This window comes from Sceloporus occidentalis, unplaced genomic scaffold, assembly GCF_023333645.1.
Source record: "Sceloporus occidentalis isolate IW3139 unplaced genomic scaffold, rSceOcc1.0.p SCAF_31, whole genome shotgun sequence".
NCBI classification, from domain to species: Eukaryota; Metazoa; Chordata; class Lepidosauria; order Squamata; family Phrynosomatidae; genus Sceloporus; species Sceloporus occidentalis.
The window spans coordinates 3780972-3805168 of NW_028317011.1; the positions used below are offsets into that span (position 1 = coordinate 3780972).

A 24197-nucleotide genomic window follows, 5' to 3' on the forward strand; every position below is an offset into this window, starting at 1 on the left:
CTCACTCAAGACAACTGCAGCCCTTCTCTGCAGAGAATGATCAAGATGATGCAGACCTTCAGGCCAGGAAGGGAAGGAAGGGGTTGCATACCTTTATGGGGAGTGGGGCCCCAAAGTTGAAGAAGAGTTGCTTCCATTGTTGCCTTTTACAGTGAAGCACTAACCTTGGGGCTTCAATAAAAAAAAAAAAATATTGAGATGCATTTACCCAACTGGGAGTTTGCACGAGAATATGATGGCCAAACCCCAATGAGCTTCTCCTGTAAGAAGGTCTTGATTGGTCCTGTATAATTCTTAGTTAAAAAAGGTGAGATGACTTTCAAGAAATGTCCCACGGTAACTATGCATTATAAAGGGTCACCTCTGCCCATCTTGCAGGAGAATCTCACCGACGACAGCCCTTCATACTTAAGTCACTGAGATGAAATGTACAGCTCTCTAACTAACTCCCATGTTGGTAGGGTTGCCATATTGGCAAGGTTAAGAGCACCACTGGTGTAACTACAGGGGTGCGACCCCTGCAACCCCTTCTTCCTGTCTCCTCGTATAATTTAAAATTGTTTATAAAGGGCCCTTCCTACGTGGACTGCACCCATCCAGGTCAGAAGGGCCTTTTTTAAACTATTTTGAACTGGCACCAGGAGACTGGAGCATCTCTGGGGTGACCCCGCGGTGAAACCGAGGCTGCTGTGAGCAGCCAGAGGGAAAGCTGCAGGAGCGGTGAGAGGTAAGCAGGGGCAGGTGGGATGTATGTATATGTGTCTATGTATATATATATATATATATATATATATATATGTATGTAAGCATGCATGTGTACTTTTGTGAGTGAACATGAATGTGTAATTGTGTTAGTGTGTGTGTGAGGATTTATGTGTATTTGTGTGCATGTGTGAGCATGGATGTGTAATGGTGTGTGAGCATGAATGTGTACTTGTGCGTGTGAGCATGGATGTGTACTTTTGTGTGTGAGCATGGATGTGTACGTGTGTGCGTGTGTTTGTGAGCATGGATGAGTAAGTGGGGTGAGATGGAGTGTGTTAGTGAGTATGAGTAAGTGTGTGTAATCTGTGTATTTACATATGTTGAAAGTAGGGAGGGGCAAAGAAGGCACAGAATAGCTGTTAAATTATGGGACCCAGGGTGAATTTTCTGCATCAGGGTCCTGTGGTTTTTAGTTACACCCCTAAAGGGCACATATAATTTTCAAGTGACAAAAATCTATAAAATACTTCCCAGCATTATGTGCAATATGTAAATTTGATTAATTTATTTCCTTCAGTGAGTTTATAGATACCACATACTGCAGGCTAACACTTTATAGAGTGGTTGTCAGCAACATGTCCTGGAAAAATGGCCGATATGGCACCCATTCCCTAGGGGGAATTAACTTATTTACTTTGCAAAGGGCCGCCATCAGAAATTTTGGGGCCACTTACAGGACAAATGGTCCTACCCCCACCCAAGATGACACCCTACCCACACCACTAGGATTTTCTCTCCTACTCATCTTTTTTGCAGCAAATATAGCACAGGCAGACACAAGCTGTTTGGGGACAAAGATGGCACAGACAAGCTTTTTCGGGACAAAAGTGACACAGACTAGCTGTTTATGGACAACGATGGCAAGGGCAAGCTTTTTTGAGACTTTGTCTACCCAGGCAAGTCCCTGGACAGCCTACCCCCTAACTATAATGTTGTACACCTCTTGATGGCGGTCCTGGCTTTGCATTTAGAATCTGTGCTACACTTATGTCTCTGAGCATGAATACATACAAAAAACATATTTTGTTGTGGAGTACTGACTCTAGAAAAGCCATCTTTAATATCATAAATCCATGCCGTATACATAAGCAATTACTGGCTTAACAAAGCTGAAGTTATTTACTACTTCCCACCAAGAGCAGAGACTATACACAGGTTCAGCAACCTGCTCGGTGCCCAAAGGGGGCCAGGCTGTCAAAAACACTATTTAGCTACTTGTATGTAACTAACGCAACAAGGTTACCAAAATTGAACTCCTGGAATTGTGTATCCTGGCACTACAGGCCCTTGACACCCAGGCTTTAGGCCTAAGAAAGTGTGCCCATCTATTATGTTTATCAGCGCCCTTTTAGTGTGTCCTTGTAAGGGATCCAAGTGAAAGGATTCCTCCAAAGTGTTGAGATGTAATATAAGTTTATTTGACATTACGTTACTTTGAATGACATAGTGATGTAACCACATGAGATATAAATAAAGAGAATTCAAAGCAATTAAATCGAGCAGAGGGTTGTTTAAACTAAGCATCTGCTTTACAATGCAGCCTGGGTGTTGTAGTCAGATTTAGAAATGTAAATGGAATTATGAGGAGCAAAGACTACAAGTACCATAGTGCTACACTTGGTGTTTGGACTAGCGAATTCTGGTACTTGTAGTTCTAGCGTAACACGCTACCCTAAACGTGAAAGAGACAGAAACTACGTGTACCATGACGCAATGCGGTTTGGGTGGGCTGCCGTGCGGGGGCGTGTCCGCGGCTGCCGGCAGCGTGTTAGTGTTTGTGTGCATCTAGAGGCTCCTGAGTAGATAGTATTCAGTCTACCCGGTCAGCCGTTCATCTTAATAGCAATGTCCGTGCAGGTCGCTACAGCGAAGATGGCAGATCTGGAGCTAAAGGATTCGGTTAGAGACAGGCCACCCGAGGGTCCTACTGTGGTTCCTGCAGCTACGGCCGTATCACCCGCAGAGCCTGACAACTGCCCGGCGGATCCCCAGGTTAGCCAGCCTGTAAAAGGAGCCCCAGCCTCCGCTATGAAAAGAACTGACACGGCGCAGCGCCCTCGGGAAGGTGGAGAGGGAGCCGGGTATCCAGAGGGAGCAGTCAGCGAAGCCCCACGCACCGTGAAGAAGGTAATGTAACCCGGGCCCCCCCACTATTTTCGGACACTAGGTCAGGCTGGTATACCTAGTGCTGCCTACACAGATCACCATACACGCCTACTGCACGGTACTCCCACCCGGTCCGCTGGGGACTTAAATGTCATCCCGATATCCGGCCTTTATAACAAGAACGCATCTCCACAATTATGACCCCGTGTTCCACGCATTCGTTTCATATTGTAATATCGCCCACCCTTCTGAATTAGTCGCGATAACGGGTGCTTGCGCCCCACCGGTACCTGCACGTCCTCTTCAGCCCCCGTGGGTGACGTCACCCATCGCATCCTTACTGTAGCTTAAGCTCGGTGTCACCTCGTTTTCAGACACTGGTACCCGAACCATTTCTCACCTTAATGCTTTTCATCAGGGGTAGCTATCACTAGATAGTTGACCTCATTTCTGCTACCCGTCTTTGTAACAGAGCGGGGGCTAGTTTCCCTGTTGGTCACACAGACACACGTGATGGCCTCTTGTCATTCTGTGCGCGATTATGGAGCGGATTTAGCCCAGTCCTGACATTTGGTGGACTATTTTGCATTCGTTTTCTTGCGCGAACGTAGATTGAGACGTTGCTAGGTAGTGCGTTTTTACTGAGGTGAGTGCTGCAGCACTCAGAGATCCATCCACTCTGTGATTCTCGTTGATTGGCTGGTTTATAGCGCGTTCTTATTGGTTTCGCTCTACTTGGGGCTGCTGACCTTCTGCGTGATGTGCTAATAGCGAACGCAGTGCATACGCAGTTGTCCCGCAATGATGGCACATTGGTGACCTTGATAAGTCACTTGACACCACCCCCCCGTGTATTAAGCAGCTGTTCCCGAACTGGGGTAAATCTGTGGTATTCGCTACTACACGAAGTATCACCCAGGTGCGCGTTTTAACCCTCTGTTTCCTACAGGATATGAATGTAGAGAATGGCCATTCATGTGTCAACTCGGTTGTTTGCCCTCCAAGGTGCAAATATCACATAGAGGAGAGGCGCCATATCTTTGAATAAAGGAAAAAAATATATATTTTTCTGCCAACTGGGGAGGAGGTTTCCTTCCCCTGTGTTTGTAGGTGGAGCAGGCCGCAGCTTTGTTGTTTGGCTAGTGCTTTTAGCCTGAGATTTTTCTGACCTTTCGGTCAACAACCAGGATTTATAGTGTTTCCTTCAATGCCAATGCAATGGCGGGTCACTCTAGTCATATATAATATATAATTTCCCCTTTAAATGTTTGTCTGGCTCCTGGGGTGTCCAAGAGGTCTCTGCAAGTACTCAATAATTTCAGTGACGGCCGCTTTCCTGCCACTGAATGGCTGCTTTAAAATGGGAGCACAGAGGGGACGTTGCACTGCAGGTTGAAGAATGCTTATTAAAATACTGTCATATACATTCTTTGTTGAGAAGGCTGTCTGGTACGCTAGGCTGTCTCGTTAATCTGTGGTCAAAGGTAGAATTGTTTTAATTTTGTTCCACTTAATTTGACCAGCTGCGAAAGAATAACTAGAAGTCTAATCTGTGCTAGAGCAGAATTGACAGCTCACGTAAAATACCCGCCATACAGCAGATGAGTCACTCAGAAACATGACCCAGTTTGTATAAAGGAGTTTAAAGCCAATGGCTTGTACAGTTGCTATCCATCTGGCAGCCTCTGTTTCTCTCAGTGAATTACTTTATGGCTCCCATTGATGCCATGACATCCATTATATAATAGTGCCTTGCCTAAATTTTGGTTGGCATTTGGGCCTTCATAAATAAAGTTAGATGGCATGGCTTTGAGAATAGAACATTTACTTAAACTAGTACTAGCACTTTTTATACTTCTTTTTTTTTCTTCTCCAAAAAGACAAAAGGGGCATACGTATCAAATGTGATTATGGTATATAGTAGTTTAAAAGGCTCGGTGCTTACTATAGGAACTACTGAAATGGTGCATCCTATGTGGTAGTTTCCCAAAAATAAGTCCCTTGCATATCTTAGCCTAAAGCATTATAATGGGAGCATGTGACAATAGTACCGCATATCCCCAATAAAAAAAAATATATATATCCCCATGCAGGGTTAAAATTAGTGTTGGTGCCTCCTTGTCAGGGCTATAGAAACCAACACAAGTAAACATTTGAGTTCAGTTGGTAAAAACTAAATCAAGGACACTGACTTGAAAGTATGGCTGGAAAATGGCTCTCAAGGGCTGAGCTGGTCTCACCACAGCATTATGAAACATCCAGTCTGGATTTGTGTTCCCCAAATTGGAAACTGTGATGCTGTCTAGTCTGTGATTAAAATATTTAATATATTCAATATTAAAAGCTCTGTCAAATTTGGCATTGTCTGAAAATGCCTCTCCTTAACATCTATTACATAAAGGCCAGAAACACTAAAGAGGATAGATTTATACATAATTCTGGCTCGTTTTATTTTTCTGTGCTATCCTTAGTAGGCATTCACGTTTGATGTATAGTGCAAGATCATTCACTCCCCTTCTGGGATTTCTGTCTTGTGACTATCCTGATCACCTCATTAAAGAGAAGCCACAGTGTAGTTGACTAAAGGAGAAAAAAAATCAGATTATATAAATTTAACTGGAGAAAGTTAAGAATGCAGGGCCCAATTTAAATTGCTTTTTTCCCCCGCATGCACTTGGACTTAGGGGAGACGTCCGATTAGCTGGTTCCTTAAGCTACCCTGTCCCCTTACTTTATTAAAGAGCCAAGTGCTTCTTCCAGGTGGTATAAGAGAGGCTTTGATCTCCCTCTGTTTGATCAGTCATTGTATTGTTTCATTATAGTCCAGTCCCGATGAAACCTGCTTGTTGTAAAAAGATGACCACGATCAGATGTTGGGTAGAGCAGCTTTAATTAGGTATTCATCTGTGCTTAGTTATTAGACTTGTTCTTGCTCATTCAGCCAAACATGCCTCTTTCCTGGGTGGTGTGAATGATGAGGCTGCCAGTGTGCTGAGTTCAGCATTCTGGGGGGTGTGACTTTTTAAATATCTCACGTGTACTTTAATGCATATGGTAGGTGCATGGTCCCTTCAGAAATTTGTGTGGTCTGTGTGGGTTCCCCCCAAATGCATTTGCACCACCCTCTTAGCTAAGTGTCGTGCAGGACATGCATTCGCTTCCAGTCAGATCCAGCACAGGCTCTGCTGAATGCCGTGTGCTGTGTTAACTATGTTTAAGTAGACACTAATATCAATGCAGAGCTCTTATTCTCCATACTTGCCATTTTACAGTTCAGTACATCAAATAAGCATAGTCCATGATGTTCTATAGATTAAGCAAAACCTATACTAGTTTTTGTATACCATGGAGTAGCCAACTTAACTGCTCGTTTTTGCATTACTCAGTGCAGTTGTGTAATCCCCGTTTTCATATGTTCTAGCCATGTTATTTTAGCCTAATCTACTAGAAAAACACCCAGAGTCTACTCCACACTGCCTGTGGGGAAACAATAGAATGGCTCATTGTTAATCACCCAGCCGGACTCTCTTGGCTAATAAGTCTATGTAGGACCAAACTTCATAGCATTACCATGAAGAATTGGTTCAGTGTGGTGTTTGAGCAGGGAAGCTCATCCAAAATATGAGTGACAAACAATGGCAGCCTCCGGGACCTACTTATGGTCCTCTAGGACTCTCCTGGCTTGCCCTTGCAATCTGGAACCCTCCATTGAGACCAGAACACTGAAGGAACTACGTATCACTGAAAGTAGCGTCCGACATAGCCTCGATTTACAGATGCCGCAAATGCCGACATCCTATATGGAAGCCACTAGTTATGTGTTTGTAATGAAAAGGTTTAAAAATAATTGTGCAAGTAATGGTTCATTTTAAATCTTTCTTAATGTGACTGGAAGAGAAAAATAGCTTTTTTTGGTTGAAAGCTTTCTTTAGATTATAACCTAACAAAAATGGCTTTTTTGTCTTTGTCAAATAGGGAATTATCCTACAGTCATCCTACAGTTCAGTCATTGGGTCACCAGCATTCTACAAAAGCAGATGGTCAGCCTGTGACTTTCCACAGTGTGACTTTGCTGTAGTCCATATATTGTTTGAGGTCCTCTCCTGCTTCATACAGACTTTCTACACATCCAGGAAGAATGGAATTATTTTTGCCCTAGCCACGTAGTCATTTAGGCAGTAATCTGCAGTCTGTAATAAAACACGACCAGTGATGGAGAGTGTACAGCTTGCGGGAACATCTAGAAAGTTTACGTCATGACAGAAGAATGTTCAATATTTCTGGAAAGCGACAGGGGAAGTCATACTTAGGTGGCTTGGTTGAAAGACTGACTGTACCTTTAGATATCCCTTCACATACATTTTATATTAATATGGACAACTAGATCAGCAAGTCTATACTATTAATAATCGATGGTTAAAACTGACCAGTGTGCCAGTACAAACATCCAGTGTTATTTTACTCCTTTCTTACCTACAATCTGTGATGTATTTACCTTTGGGGGTTAATCTAGGTCTAGGCAAGGATACGTCACTGCCTAAAATATTGGTGAATAATTGGCGATAAGCTAGGCAGAGTACGAGATGGGAAGAAATAGTTCTGAGCGAGATGGTGTTTCGGCAGCTGCACTGAGTGGGAAGGCCATCAAAAGACAAACTTTTCTATGATTCTGTGTTTTACATACAGGATATCAAGATATTAAATTGCTGTAGGTTTCTGCGGGAAGCCTTCAAGAATATGTGAATGCTTTTCTTGTAAATAAGCCATGCTCATTGTTCTTGGAAAGAAGTATGTTTAAACTATAGCTGGAATCAAATATAACAAGGCTTGAAAAGTTTGGTTTGGCTCTAGGAGCCAGACAAAAAAATGTTCGGAACGGGTCTTTCCCCATCATGTATTTATTTTCATATTTTTAAAGTTTTGGTCATATCTTTCTAAGGTGATGCTTCACCATAATATAAAATATATGAATCATAATTGAGGTATATCCCATTATAAGGATACAAAGATATCTGAAAAATATATATGTAATACATAATAGAAAATATCCATCAATACATGAAATATTGCTAAATAAATTGTAACTAACATACGCTTATATACTAGCATCATACAGTTACGCACACATGCTGAAATCATATCCTCACAGGCACGCTTGCTAACACCATTCACTTGTGCACATGCAGGCTAACACTACACTAATTAAACTATGCTGACGTACACTAATACACACACCCCATGCTTTTATACACATTCACACACTATTCAACAGCATATACCAACGCATATAAACTTTGGCACCATACACACACACACACACGCGCCAACACTATACAGACACTACTCCACCTCTCTATTACCTTGTGTTAGACCACTGTGAACTGTCTGCTGCTGCTGCCTCTCTATTACCGTGGGGTCGCATAACGCGGCCGCCTGGATGCTGTGTACCCGTGGCACCAGTAGCCGAGGAGGAGGCAGCTCGCCTTCTTTCTGGGCGCCAGGAAGTGATTTATAGTTGCCATGGCGACCCGTGGGTTTGTCAAGGTCTACGTTATAATATTATTAAGCCTATTCGGAATGATGGTTAGATTCTGCATGTTAAGAATCCTCAATATTTAATCTTTTTATTGGACACTATTTCTTTTAAAATAAATACATTGCAGTGCCTGAGCAGTAGCAGAAGCTAAGTTGCATATAGGTAGTGCTTTGCTAACATATTCGGACCCCTTACAATTCCGTCATGTCAGTGGGTTACAAATGTTGTGAAATGTAATTGTGTAGTATATTTTTAATATTGGCTATATCAAGTTCTGCATCACTGTATACTTCCTGATTACCAATCCAGCTCTGCACAGAGGGATATCCTATCACTTGGATATTTTTTTGTGCATCTTTTCTATTCTATATTTTTGTTACTTTGTCTCGGACCTAAAAAAACAAAACCTTAACAATAATTGATTTTATGTTCCTACGAGTTCCTTGGATATAGTGTTACGTGTTTTCCGGAACCCCTTTTGTTACTTGGGGCACCTTTTTTAATCCGCTGAAAAATTGAAGTATGGCAGCCAAGGAGACTGAAACAGAAGCAGACCTATAGAAGCTAGAGTCACTTTCTTTGTCGTATACAATGTCTTGTATCCACAGGTTAAACTCGTCTAGAGAAATAAAAAGCTACAGTTCTAAGGCTGAAATCAGTCAGGTATATCAAGTTTCCTTTATCAGCATTAACCTCTTCGCTATCATGCCTACCTTTGTGATGTTGACAATACTCTTTTTACTTCAACACTTTAGATAGCCTAGAAGCAACATGGGTTAATTTTGGTTTTACAAAGACGATGACCTTTATGCTCTGTCGGAGATTGCCTCTAGATAATTAAATGCACGGCACATTAATAATAAACTTGAAAGATGAACTGGATTGCTTGTTTTACTTGCATATTTTCCATTGCTTTTGCTGTTTCTTCTGAAATCTATATTTAGGTTTCCAGTTAACTGTAATTCTGGCCTTTTTTCTTTATTTTTTGATGTGCATGGCCTTGGCAACTACCCTTAAAATCTTGTTTTAAACCTTGTAGATAACTCCTTATAAAAGCCAGTTAGGCACAATCCTGAATGTTCTTGGTAGTTCTGATGTCACTGAGCTTCTCGATTAACCTTTCCTACCAGCCATGGTGAAAGATGGGTACATAATACTGTAACCCTACATACAAACAATAACATAATTTGTGCTTATGTAATATTATATCTTCAAGGAAAATTCAGCAGCCATTTTGGTCTCATGGATCCCGAACCCCCGCCTTGAAGACTGCATGCACACGAGGCATTTAGTCACATTGCTAAGCTATACCCAGTTGAGAACATGCAATTCCCTGGCATTTGGACTGCAGCAGTTGCTGATATGTTATGCTGATTGGTAATACCATTATATTTATGGGCTAGGGCTGTCCTGCTCAAATCATTAAGAGCTGAATAGGAAATGCTTGGTCTTGATAGGATACTATGTTGCATTTAATACCATACCTTGTGGGCCTTAATAAAAGTGGTCTAGATCAGTGGTTCTCAACTCATGGGTCGCGACCAGTGTTCTCTCTAAGCTGTGCGCTTGTGCGCGCGCACATAACTTTTTTAGAGAGCGCACATGTCCAAAAATGGTGCGCACAACAGTTTTTCCCAAAAAAAGAAAAAAATTTATGCGGCGCGGATATTGTGCTCACAAAATTTTTGCTCTGTGAAACTTTTTGCACAAGAGAAATTTTCTGCGCACGCCAACTAAGAAAAATTAGATGGAACATTGGTCGCGACTCTCTTCAGTGGGTCGTGGAGGGTCAGGGCCGGACTGGAGGCATACCGTGAAAATGTCACTTTTCTGGGGCTGCCTTACACATTCTAGCGGCAATGCGCGAGCCGCAGGCTGTCAGGACCACGGCCACAACAATCAGGGCCATCAGGCAGCCTCTGGTCCGGCATGTACTTTAGTATTACTCCCCGACCGCAAAGCAAGTTGCTTGATCGCTTTGCGGTCGCTGTCTGCTCCTAGTGGGGACTGAATAAAGTTTTTCCCCTCTTCCTGCTGTAGCCCGCGGACAGCCTTTCCACTCCCTCATCTTTTCTGAGGTAAGTATATATTTTTTTTAGTGTACTAATTATGTATATATATTATATATTGTGTGTGTGTGTATATATATATATATATATATATATATATATCTGCTCTGCTGTCCCTATTGCCTCTGTCCCCCACTAGGACACAGCCCCAGTTACCCCACCACAGCCCCTATCCACCATCACAGTCCCTGTCCCCTACTCCCCACCACAGCCCCTATGTACCATCTCAGCCCCAGTTACCCAGACACCACAACCCCTGTCCCCTGCTGCAGCCCTTATGCACCATCAGAAAGCATCTCCAGTTTTCCCATTAGTTGTACCTCATATGTTTCAATGACTATTTGTTTATTTATTGGGTTTTTGCCTCAATGGCACTTTCATTTCACTAGCGCTGTGATTATCGCACAATAAATTTTCACTAGCAAAGTATCCGTTTGTTTACTGTTTAAACAGTGCATCTATATATATAAGTGGAATACTGCACAAGTTGTTTTATGGAATAAAATATAATGTTTCGGAAATTAAATTATTTTTGGGTCGCGACTTAATGACCAAAGAGAAATGTGGGTCCTGAGGATACACAGGTTGAAAACCACTGGGCTAGATCAACTGTAGAATGAGATTTTAGATTGTTTGATAATCTAGGCACCTGGCTGGTTTGGTTTCCACATGCCTTCCTCGATTGATGGTAGGTAGAGGAAGCGAATATATATATATATATATATATATATATACATATATACATATACAGTACAGATGTGAAATACCGCCATGTTAACTGTCATGTCTCGATCCATGTGTGCTGTGTAATGCCTGCGGACAAGGAATATTGACAAATGGATGGTCCTAAAGCAAAGCACTCTACCCTCGCCAACAGCTAAAGTCACCTTCGTCGTTATCTCGCAGAATGCCTTCTTACTGAATTTTACACGTTCTCTCTGACCCGCGTATGTACAAGAATGTTTAGTGTTCAATACAGTAGAGACTTTAATTGTTCTTCACTCTTTTGGTAAAAGAAAAAAATGATTTCATGATCGTGAAATGAATGGGACTACGACTCGGCACACGAAGCAATCTCTTTAGCAGTGGAGCGGATAGATGGGGGGAGGAGACGAGTGTGACGGAGCCACAATAACCTTGGCAACTGTTACAGGATAAAGACAGAACACATGATCTTTTATGCAGTGCATGGCTGCATTTGTTATATCTGTGCCATATGTGAGGCACTTAACACCTGTCCATTCTGCAAATTAGGGGTCCTGCTTCGTTGTAAAATGACAAGGGGCTAGTAATAACCAAGATATTTGTTATAATTCTAGAAAATGGTTATATCATTATACTCAGTTTGATGCAGGGAATGCGGTTCTTGTGACATTGCAGATATTAAAATGAGTTACATTAAATGAAGTGGAAATATATATTTTTAGAAGTGCTTCATAAGCTGTTCAGCCAATGCATGCTGTCAGAGCAGCAAAAGAAAAATCCCCTTTCTTCATTAAGCTAGGATTCCTTCCACCATGGCTTGGGTCATAAATGTTGTCTACAAATATAAATAACCCTCAAATAGAGGTTGCTAACTTCCTGTTAATCCTGGTTTTAATATCTGTTCGCATTAAATGAATTTTCATTTTTCAAAGTCCCCTGGTTCTTTAAAACTATGTAGAGTCTCATGGGGTAAAATGTAAATGAAATATCTGTACACACAACAAAATATAAAAATTTAAATTTTTTTTATAAGAATTTTATAAGGCTTTTGAGGTGACCATTTCTCTTTAAGGTTAAAGTGAACTTGTTTACCAAATACTGTTTAGTATACTAAATACACCTATGTAACAGTGCTCCCATATAAACTAATCAATACAAGCTACAAACCCACTTTGTGTAAGCCATCTTTACTTCCTGTTGGGGGATTTGCATGATTATTCCTTGCCATTAAATATATGCCCTGCTGAGTAAACCTACCCACCGTGTTTAATGGTTCATGGTAGGGCTGGTAACATTTAGCACTGGGGGCAAGTCTAGCCACGTTGCACAGTAATAAGGCAGCCCAAACATATTTGCTAAGATGCCCAATGTGCACTATATTATGCTTATCCTGTACAAAAAGGGGATGCATACAAAGCCCATCAAAGGATCACGGAGGCTTCAGTCAACGTAACGAGACAAATCCTTGATACTGTGGATACTCATGCTTTAATCTGCAATTGCAACAAAAATGTGAAAAAAGGCTTCAGGCAACAGCCTAAATTCTTCAATTTAAAGAAACACAGGGGGCAATTGTTTCCCCACCCTTGGTTCAGAGAAGGGTGGCAAACCTTTTCTACAGATGGCAGCTTCCCTGAGTTAAAATGGTTATAATTTATAGTGTGTGTGTAAACTTTAAAATAACGTTGGCCTTTATAAAATTTTCAGAAATCAGCTTTTGCTTCAGAAGTTTCAAGCTGTTTTTCTCAGGGAAATTGGCTTGTCGACGGTGGTCTTGGTTGCCTGCAGTCGCCCAGCAAGTGAAGCACTTTTACTTTGATCCTTGCTGCAGGAGCCAGAGATTCCTTTGTTAGATCCCAGCCTTAGCTGATTAGCTCGGACACAAGTTGACACCAATCGGTATGCGTTCACAGCCTAGGTTTTATGCTGTTTTTTAATAAATTGGTTTGGGTAAAATCATTGAAGACATTATGTAAACATTTTTACCTGCTGTAGTCGCAATGATCCCATTGCCTGATGGATTACATCTAGTAGTACACATGAAAGTTAACTTAAGTCTTCAGTGTCTCTCCTTTTGATTTTTGTGTTGACAAATGAAGTTATTGCCTATTTTATAAGCAGAATGGTGTACTTCTGGACACGCAATAAACTAAAACTTTCTTTTATGTTGTGTGCTTTTTTTTTTTTTCTCCAGTTTAATGATTTACTTTCATTAGTTGTGGCTTTTTCCATAATTATATATTAAATGTCATCTAACAATGAAAATTAGATTTTAATGCTAGCCGAGCTGTGACACTCCCTTCTCTTAATTAGTTAAATTCTTACATTAAAGGGCAGCTGATAAGAGTGTGACTGATATTACCTGCCCTTGGAAACGTCTGCATTTCGCACACTTTAACTGATTTTTTTTAAATTAAAAAAAATTACATTAAAGAAATTTAACATTATTTGGCATAGCTTGCAGTTTAGTCTGGCTGTTCATGTGTGACAGTATGTTCCTACTTATAGCACTAAATAGCTTTTGTATACCATTAAAGAACTGTCATCTTTTAGGATAATGGGAGGAGTTATCATGTAGATCCTCAGAAAAGGTTAATATACCCTTCCCCATGGAATACACATAAGAAATATTTATTACACGTATATTAACATGGAAATAGCATTGGGGTTTTAGTGCTTGGCCTATGATAAGGAACTGATAGGAGATGATATGGGAAAGCCAGAGATGAATGAGAGGACATTTTTCAAGGTAACAGGGAGGCGTTCTGGCTGTAGGAAGCCAGTGGGTGAGGGGTTCAGGAGGAAATGAATGTGCATTTGAAATGGTAAACATTTCGCCTACATAAGTGATAAATGTGCAGGACAAAAGATGTAGAAGACAAAACGGTAAAATATTAATAAACTTGTTGATCTGACGGTAAGGCGAATGAGGTTAGCTACATTTTTTTGAATTTTGCCAGGGGCTTCTCTTATGATGATGGCTAGGCGAGGGTTTGTGGGGTTACAGGGAAGCTAGTGAAAGTAACACCTTTGTTAATTGTCTATTAAACCACTCTCCAGAACTAAAACAGAGGACCTTTATTATACTTGGATAATAGCAGATCTGCCTTTTCCGTTCACCTGGGAGGCTGACATCAAAGTTTCTGATTTTCCTTTTATGAAAAATAGTGTTGAGTTCGGTATGGATTCCAAATTGCACAAACCTTCCCAGGAGCACCAAAAGCCAGAAAGTTTACCTAAGCTGACTAAAGGTGATAGTGGCTTATGGCTCCTTCGATAAACACCATGGGAGCCCGAGATAACCAGCAGCTGTATGGTTGAAGGTTGCCTAGTTTTATTGTAGGCATTGAGAAGGTGCTGTCTCTGGATGCTGCTGAAAACAACTGAGTAACCTTTTACCGTAAAGATAATCAAATGGCTGTGTTTAGTTTAGAAAGCTATATTTAGGTGGCTTCTGTTAAGCTTTTTTTTTTCCCTCTAGAGCTGTAGGAACATTGCCTTTAACTGCAGATCAGCTTTAGATTAGAAACATTTTCACTCTCCTAGCTCGGCATCCTTATCCTCTCCACACACCCTTATTTGTGTAAATATAGCTGCTCAAGTGAGTGGCCACTCTATTACTGCAGAGTCACATGACATTGTGTTGAATGACCCTGCCATATTGCCGCCTGCTTGAGCGGGCCTGTCCAATGTTGAATGGCTAGTGTTTCTATCTGTGTGTTAGTTGCAGTGGAAGGGGGCTTTACATGCCCCCTGGTCGGAAGGTGCCAGCCTTCCCCTTAATATCGCTTTTATTGTTTTATCACTTTCTATTATTCTTTAGTACCACTTTTTTCCATTCCACCTATGTAGCAAACAAAGTGAAAATAAAACATGAGGTAGGCTAACCCCTTTAAGACACAGGGACATCCTAAAGAGATCTGTTTTTAAGTTTAACTTTCACATTTCATGGCTTGATTAAGTATACCATTACACTGCTACACCAATGCAAATTGTAAATCCTCCGTAGCATCTGTCACTGTTTGTTTTAATATGTCATTTTTACGTATGCACAGTTACTGCACTGCAAATCTGTTTGCACTATATAAATTAAAGATCATAACACGTTTGCCCTGATTTATGCTGTGTGCTGATATTTTAGTGATCCATTTGCAATTTATCATTTTGGGGGCAAATAAAACACAATTACAAATATGGTTCTTGCTTGAAGTGTTAATTGGGTCTTAGGTGGGGGCCTGCTGTGCCTAACTTTCTCCATAGAACAAGTCTATACTCTGTGAATAGAACACTGATGTTTTTTTTATCCCTTGTTCTGAAAGTACAGCCTGTTTCTTACATTCACATTTTGTGCTTGAAGCAAAGCTAGGCAATTATTGTGGGTTGAATGAGTGTTGGTGCACCTGCGTCAAGCCGAGGTGCTGCTGCCAGTAGGGCGTAAAAGTGCTTCCAATGTGGGCTCGCTCTTTAGTGTATTTAATGAAAAACCTAAGAAGTAACTTTATATGAGAAATAGTGAAAAAGGGGAAATTACGGCAGAAAGCCTGGCTGAATGAGGCATTCTGTTTATCACAGGTGGTATGGTAAGGAGTCGGGGTGATCTCTAGTAGACTGGGATAATATAACACATGTAGAACATACACGTGACTAATACGGAGCTGTTTGAAGGCATTATATTCACAAAGGCCTTTAAAAAGTTATTTTTAAATTGGTGCTATTCAAAATGGCGGGCATGCAGCTGGACGTTTTATTGGCTGATAAACTTGGTGAACAAGAAGCTAGGTATTTTTGTTTTTATCTTTAAAAAAAAAAAAGTGTGATTTGCTGGTACTGAGGAAGGTCGTTTGTAATGTATTTTAGCTAAAATAGATTGATGAACATTTTATTTTTTTACCTTTTTTAATTCGGTTTAATAAATCATAGATTTCCACAGTAAAAGTGGTGGTGGGAACACTGTGCTCACTGTGTTTTGAATCTTTTATTTTTTTTCTACATTTTGTCATACAGTTGTCATACAGTTTCTCGTATGAAATAGATGAATTTATTTGATTCAGTATTACAAAATGAATTCTTCTGAAACCTGGAGATGATCCACCATGTTTTTCACCCTTAGTTTCAGAAAGCTTTATTAGTGTGGGAGATTACATGAAAACAAAACTAATCTAGGGGTGAAGGGGTGTCTAGGCTGTTAAATCAAAAGCTGGCCATTGGAGACAAGCAAAGGACTGCAAACTCTCAAAAAGTTTCTTGAAACAGATTCCCATGGTTACCATTCAAAAATAATTTGGAGCATATGGAATAACTGTTATAGATATGGTCTTCCTGGTGACTTCTCCAAATTCGGTGCGGTTCCTTAGGTACGCCTTGATAATATTGGTTATGTATAAGAACTCTTTCAGTATGCCTTGTAGTGCCAGATGTAGGGAGGAAAAAGGTAGAGCTGTCTTCCTCTCAGGGCAAGATGGGCAGATGCCCATTATCCATCACCCATGGAGACTGTGCTAGTTTGAGGAATACTAAGTTGGATGGGAGACCAGCTCACCCATTATCCAAGTTAAAAGCTCATTAGTGCCTATTGGTCCTACAGGACCTTTATTTTGCTTTTGAACGTTTTAGGGAACAGCCTCTATTGTTTAGTTCCAGTCAAGACCTTTCACAGTTAAATCATATTCATGGATTTCATGTTGCCATTGTTAACCCATTCACTGTTTTTACTGGCACATCTTCAGTCTGACTAGCAAGAACCATGTTTAAGATGTTTTTGAATTCCCGTTTGCCCCATCTGTTAAACATGTCCTCCTTGTCTGGTCTCCTGAGCATTAAGTCATGACTCGTATGGTGAGTATAAGTAGGGAAGTACAACAATGCGTGTTGCTAGCTCTGTGTGGTAAGGGTTAATCTTTCCCCCAGGAGCATTTGAAGGAACATTCCCTGCTCTATTCACTTATGTATATGCCAGCTGAACTCCAAATGTTAATCTGTTTTCTAAAGTCTCTTAGTAAGTCTTTCATTTTCATTCTGCTGCCACACGCTGACTTTTTTTTCTCTCTCTCATATCCCACGCAGCAGCCGTCTCTCCTTTACCATAAGAACCTGGAAGGATCGTGCTGTACACTCGCTGTGAGATCAGCAGCACGCACTCTTGGTTCCAGTGCATCGTGTCTTTAACCCTTCCCAGAGCTTCAGCTGCACCGTAATAGATGTGCTTTACATTTATTGGTGTAGGTAACACCTTGTTGTTAATAGCTCATACTCAATTGGCTTTGTATCTTTTTACTCTTAATTCCGGTGGATTGGTGCCTGCTTGATAGTGGACGTGGTTGAAGCTTAAAAGGTGCATTAATCACCAAGGGAATGGTTGTATCAGCAGCAATATCTGTAATAAGATCACTTGCCTTTTTACGAATAACTCCCCTATGTCTCCTTTAGGGTGTGCGTCCTATCGCATATAGCTGTGTGATCTTGAATACTGTACATTTTTGTTCTGTGTAGGCCTGCATCGTGAGCTGTGCACTATTACAATTAACAGTGCTATTCGACTCACACAGAACATTAATTGTACTAGGAGTATGCAAAGCAAATATTAGCTGTTCTGACATTGTGTTCTTTCCTCAAGGTGTAATCCCAAATTGTTAAAACGGAAACATATAAAGAAGCCGTTTCTATGGTAACTCTTAGTGCTTGCCTTTGTGTCACATGACAATTACAGTGGATATTAAAGTCTACACACCCCTGTTAAAATGCCAGGTTCTTGTGATTGTAAAGAATGAGACAAAGATAAATCTTGTCAGAACTTTTTCCACCTTTAATGTGACCTATAACGTGAACAATTGAGGGGAGAAAACAAACAAAACAAAAAAAAATAACCTGGTTGCATAAGTGTGCAGACCCGCTGGGGCTGTGTTCAGAATTAACCAATCACATTCAAACTCATGTTAAATAGAAGTTTTTAGTAGACTTGTGTATTCGCGCAAACATGAAAACTAACACGGCGGTGCGAGGGACTCTATTGGTCGCCTGCAGCAGTTAAACTTGGAGCGGGGAGACAGGCCAAGTTCACGGAGTTAAAGGGCCATGCAAGCAACTCTATTGGTCACCTGCAGGGGGCCTCCTCTGGCATCAATCAATTGATAGGCGACCAATAGGCTTACTCGCACGGCCCTTTTACTCTTGACGGTGCAACTTGGCCTGGGGAGACCATGGCCTCCTTGCTCCAACAGTTAAAGGTCCGTACAAGTGTCTTTATTGGTCATTCGTACAGATTTTTAACTCCTGGAGCAGGGAGACCAGTGGTCTCTCCTGGCCAAGTTGCGGCCCCTGAATTTAAAGTCTGTATGAGCGACTCTATTGGTTGCCAGCAGGGGCCTCCTCTGGCATCAACCACTAGCCCCCTGCAGGTGACCAATAGGCTCACTCGCACAGCCCTTTTATCTCCTGATGGCAAACCTATGGATCTCCGTAGATTTGCCGTCAGGGGTTAAAATTGGAGCGGGGAGACAGGCCAAGTTCCCCGTCAGGAGTCAAAGGGCTGTTCATGCTTTGTGGCTGTCTTTCTTCCACTGGAACCGGAGCCTTAGTCAGGGTGAAGGGGATTATGAACAGTTCCAAATACCATGCAATTCTGGCACAAAACCTTCAGGCGTCCGTTAGGAAGAGGAAGTTCACCTTTCAGCACGACGACGACCCAAAGCGCACATCCAAATCCACAAAAGCATGGCTTCACCAGAAGATTAACGTTTTGCGATGGCCCAGCCAGAGCCCAGACCTGAATCCAGTTGAACATCTGTGGGGTGATCTGAAGAGGGCTGTGCACAGGAGATGTCCTCGCAATCTGACAGATTTGGATCGCTTTTGCAAAGAAGAGTGGGCAACTATTGCCAGGTCAAGATGTGCCTTGCTAATAGACTCCTACCCAAAAAGACTGATTGCTGTAATAAAATCAAAAGGTGCTTAACAAAGTATTAGTTTATTGGTGTTATGCAACCAGGTTATTGTGAGTTTTGTTTTTTTCCCCCTCAAAGATTTCAGTTTGTTTTGCAATTGAATTGTTCACGTTATAGGTCAAATTAAAGGTGGAAAAAGTTCTGACATGGTTTATCACTGTCTCATTCTTTAACATCACAAGAACCTGGCATTTTAACAGGGGTGTGTAGACTTTTTTTATATCCACTATAAGTGTTCCTAGAAAAATGATGAATGAGCCAAAATGTTATGCAATTAGATTATTTCTGGAAAGAGTTTTGGCATTTAACTGCAGCGAGAATCATGTCTGTAAGTCTCTACTTACTAAAGTATTACATTCAGCAGAATAAGTGGAGCAGCACCTTTTAACACTTTTTCATTCACTGTAAGCTGGTAATCGCAGTAAAGTACCCCTTTGTGTCTAAGAGCCATGTCATATCACACTCACCATTCCGCAACACTGTGTAGCAAGTTGTTGTTTAGTACATTTGCTATTAACATCAGGGCAGAGTTGTCCATCGATTATTTTTCTTATGGGTTTCGTAGGTGCCAAGGTTTCTCTAACACAATCATTAATATGTCCCTAATTTGCAGCTCAAATCTTGCATCTTTCTGGTTTTTTTCCTACATGCTCATTGTGAACATATTCTGTCATTAAGCCTTTTAACTTCTTGGCATAGTCTACTGATCAAAGATGAATTATTGTTCTAACTTGTCCACAAGATAATAGACTTTAATGTAATAAGAGTTTATCACCTTTTCCAAATTTAAGAAAGTGACCAGCAAGCTTCATTTTCCATATTTGTACATCTTATGGGTTAAAGTTGTTATTAAGCTGTTGCATTTAAAGTACCATATTTGCTTAAATATAAGACAAGGTTTTTTTTTTAGAGCAAGTGCTCTGGAAAAATACCCCACATCTTATATTCAAGGTCATTTTATAATCCGACCTTAAATAGGGGTCTGATTATAAGACTAAGATCCAGATCCCTGTAGCGCTGCCGGGGACCTGGATCCTCCTCTCACGTGATGCACAGACAACCTCTGCCGCTGCCAACACTTCTGCTGGGGCTTCTATGACCAAGCGCCTGTGTGATGTGACCTTCTGGTGCTGGACAGCAGCAGAGGTTGTCTATGCGCATCGTGCTGCCACCACTAGATACATGGGAGTCTGAAGCACAAGTGGCGAGTCTAGGGATGCATTGGTAAGTCGGGGGGGGGCAGACTGGCATATCAGGGGCGTATAACACATGCCAGGGAGCAGATGTGCATAACTGGGGGGCAGGTTGACAAATAAAAGAAAATAAAAACAAAAATGCATTTTTTGCAATCATAGCTTTTATTAAATATAAAAAAAAAAAATAGTTTACATGTGAATTAATTTAATTAACTTCTTTTCCTATAGGGTAGTTTTGTATTCAGGCTTTTTCTTTTTTCCTAAATTAATATTTGGGGGGGCTCTTATCAAGCGAATACTGTATTATCCTTTCTGTTGCTGGTTTTATGGCAGCATACAGTGGCCCTATTTGTTCATATTTATATTATGAACAATTTTGTGTTAATTCATTTAATGAGGACTAAGTGTTCAGCTGGTGAGTCTCGAATAGAACATTCCTGATGCACAGGTCTTGTGGTTTAAACCGAATACTTGAAGATAATGTGTTTGATTTAATGACAGCACTTGATTATAAGGGGTGCCTTATGTTTAAAAATGCTGGTAATGTAGTCCATCTTTGTTATAAAATTGCAGTTCCAAAGCGGCGGAGGAGGGCTTGAATGTGGAGTTCTCTGCTTTTGAGTGCAGTGACTCAGACTGAGTTGCCAGTTCTGTGTCCACAACAAGCAGGAACAGAACAAAGCGTGTCCCATCAAGCTGCCATTTCTACCTAGTTTAAGACTATTGTAATCCATCTTGTGTGTAAAGTACCAAAACATAGATTTGCTACAGGCTTCAATATTTCATCTCACAACATGAAGAGCGATATACAAGCAGCACCGCATTATTCCCAGTGTTCTGGGCCTTCTACCGGCCTGCTGTTTTGATATGTTAAATAACCACCAGCACAAGGGTAGTCTCATATCCCGTCTCGTGACACAGCCACAATGTCCTCTTCAGACATTGACCTTAAACCTCTAGTTCATAACACAATGATCCATTGCTATGCGTGCTACTTATCAGCAGCCATAAACCTGCCCATGGATTGTAAGCAGAGTTATTAATGTGGATATATTTCTGCCAGCAATGCTAAAGCAGTGATCTTAATATTAATGTCTAGATAACGTTATGGACTCTGACTCAACCTCTTGGCTACTAGTGCCACTAATCAATGCTCTCAAGGTGAGATGCCAGGCTCTGTCATGTAACACGTTACTTTCCCATGTAATCAATTCTTCCACGCTACAGATAATTTATCATGCGGCCTCGTGTAATTCTGTTCATTGTACACAAGAGAGTGCAAAAGTGATAAGACAGAAAACATTGCAGGGGATCATTTAGTTTGGGACCCTTTATTTAAAAAGAACTGTTGGCACACTTTTTTATTTATTTATTATAATTTACATTAATTTATATAGCGTCAGCAGATTCTGTAGCGCTTTACAATCTGTAAATTTAAAATCACACACACTAACTGGTACAAAAAGAGCTCTTGTGATCTTAGAATCTAGATGGTTTTAAAAGGGCACGTAAAGAACAGAGTGCAAAAAGTGAATGTGATGATTTATTCATTAAATCTGTCACCATTTATTGATGGCAAGGAGATAAAAATATACAGGGCCTATGTGCAGTTGAGAACAGTGTTTTTATGAAGTTGTAAAAGCTATTAATATTGCATATTTATTTATTTTTTTAACCATTTATCTGGTTTATAGGCTGCACACTCTTATGTCTGCCTCATCGTATGGGTCTGGCATTTGGCTCATGTTGCATTCAGCGCAGTCTTGCTATGTGAATTTGGGAGATCGCCCCCCCCATTAATATTTGGTATTCTGTGCATTGTCTGTAACAGGGCTCTGCAATCCTCTGTAGCTGTGAACACACATTATATCCAAAGCAGAAGCTATGTAGAGCCCCGCGCGGGACTGTTTACTTAATCCTGCTGAATCTCTGACCATTACCGCCTGCTCCAAAGATCAACCTGTCCTCGGCTCAGCGCTGCATGCATGAGTCACTCGCTCACGCTTCTTCTCTGTCCCACCTCTATGAAAACGAGGGTGAATATTAAAGCGAGGCTAGGACCACCTCTGAAATTGAATGCAAAGTGAGTTAAATTCTATCAGTGCCATTGGACTCTATTGTAAAGTTGCAGTTTCCGCAGAACAATATTTTATAATAAATAAAGTAAATCAGAGTTGGCAAATGCATAAAGGCCTGGATCGTACACTACTCCGTCTTATATGCCACAAGTCTCCCATTTGCTGAACCTTGGCAATAGTGTGAACCACAGATTGGTGGCAAGGAAAATGAAGGTGCGGTTTTGTACTCTTGAACCATTTGAACCAGGAACTTCTCTAACGAAAAGTTATATGGCAGAGGCAAATTTTGCACCCAAACAGTTCTGACCCATAGAAGGTCTTATGTTGCATCATTTATTAGCTCCTATGTGGTGGAGAAGAAGTCGGCTACATCGGACAGAGAACAAACAGATGATTGTGCCCGGTTGGCGGTACTGGATGTACAGAGTCATCTGGAATAACACTTCAGTACAATTGGAAATCAATGTCGGCATAGAGACTCATTTATGTGCTTTCATTATCTCATTCATTTGGCGGAAGATTTAACTCTGCAGTTTAATGAAAAATAATAGTTCTGATATTCTGAATATCATCTGTGAAACAACGCACTACACGATACCTCAAAATATGCATGTTACACTATAGATGCATTTACAGTATCCTGTGCTGATCAGTCGGTTTGGCTCAGTCTCATTCTGTCTCCGCATCCAGGTTAGCATAGTCATCCTTTTCTCCGTTTTTTATTACACTACTACAAAGCCTCTTTTTGTTCAGAGCAATTTAGTCGTTCTCTTGGCAACAGATGTGCTTATCGGAAAGCAACTCTGTTGCATAGACGCCAGCTAGGATTAGCGCATAATAAAACAGCCTGTAATTAGAGAAGAAGGCACAATTTGATTTTCTTAGCTATTCCCGTGTAACTCTTCTTATGCCAACCCGAAGAAATACTTTTGTGATCTGTCCTGTAGGGTTGAGCGTTGACATAAGTCTAGCTCTCAGCAAAGCTAGCACACTGGAACAACCTCTTTAAACACACTTGCTACTATAACTAGTGTAAGAATACATTGGTCAGTGTAGGTTTTATGAAGTCATGGTTACCAGATTACTTGACTTGGTCCACTCATTGGGACTATGTCCGTTGGGTAAGCTACAAATGAGTGTTTCTTATTGACATGCTGCTAGGGTCTCTGAAGACTTGGACAGTGAACAATTCCTTAAAGAGGGCCCAATTGACAACATTAAATGTGTTTTTGGTATAACTACTGGAAAACTATTCAATATCTGGTCTGATTTCCCCCAGTGTTCGTGTTAGATTAACGCACAGGTTAAAATAGTGAAGTATCTCGTACATAGTAGAACAAATTACATGTTTCATGTCCCTTTTCATGATTTAAAGAATCCTGCTCCTGAAGTGCTCTTAATACTAATCCTATTAACTTGTAAGCTTTGGTATTACCTGTGATTAATACAACTCGGCTATTAAAGCAAATTAATCAATGTTGACTTTGGCGTTTAGATAAAATAAGCAAACTCAATTTCTATATCATTAGTTATAGGGGTTTTCTTGCGCAATGCAGGCATGACATTCACCTGTGTATAATATCTTTCCCCTTTTTGTGTTTCACCTCCCACCTTCATGACTCTTAATTGACAGCGTATACGTCATGTGATTTTTACTGTGTGCAGATTGGTGCATGCTTTCTGGGGTTTTTTTTTTTCTCCTAGCTATCTCTACCAAAAGCAGGAAGCATACTTGAGTACACTTCCTGCATATACAGCTATCTGCTGATGCCATTCTAACCCCTGTGTTTATTTACAGAATA

The 24197-nt window shown here is 40.9% G+C and overlaps 1 protein-coding gene across 1 annotated transcript in view; it reads left to right on the top strand.

The window, feature by feature from the left end:
• Positions 1 to 2610: 2610 nt before the first annotated feature.
• Positions 2611 to 24197, top strand: part of LOC149298745 (S-adenosylhomocysteine hydrolase-like protein 2) — a 50908-nt gene continuing 29321 nt past the window's right edge. Inside the window, exon 1 of the mRNA XM_089487075.1 lies at positions 2611 to 2892. Within this exon, the coding sequence (XP_089343201.1) occupies positions 2611 to 2892 (282 nt within the window). The remainder of the gene's footprint in view (positions 2893 to 24197) is intronic.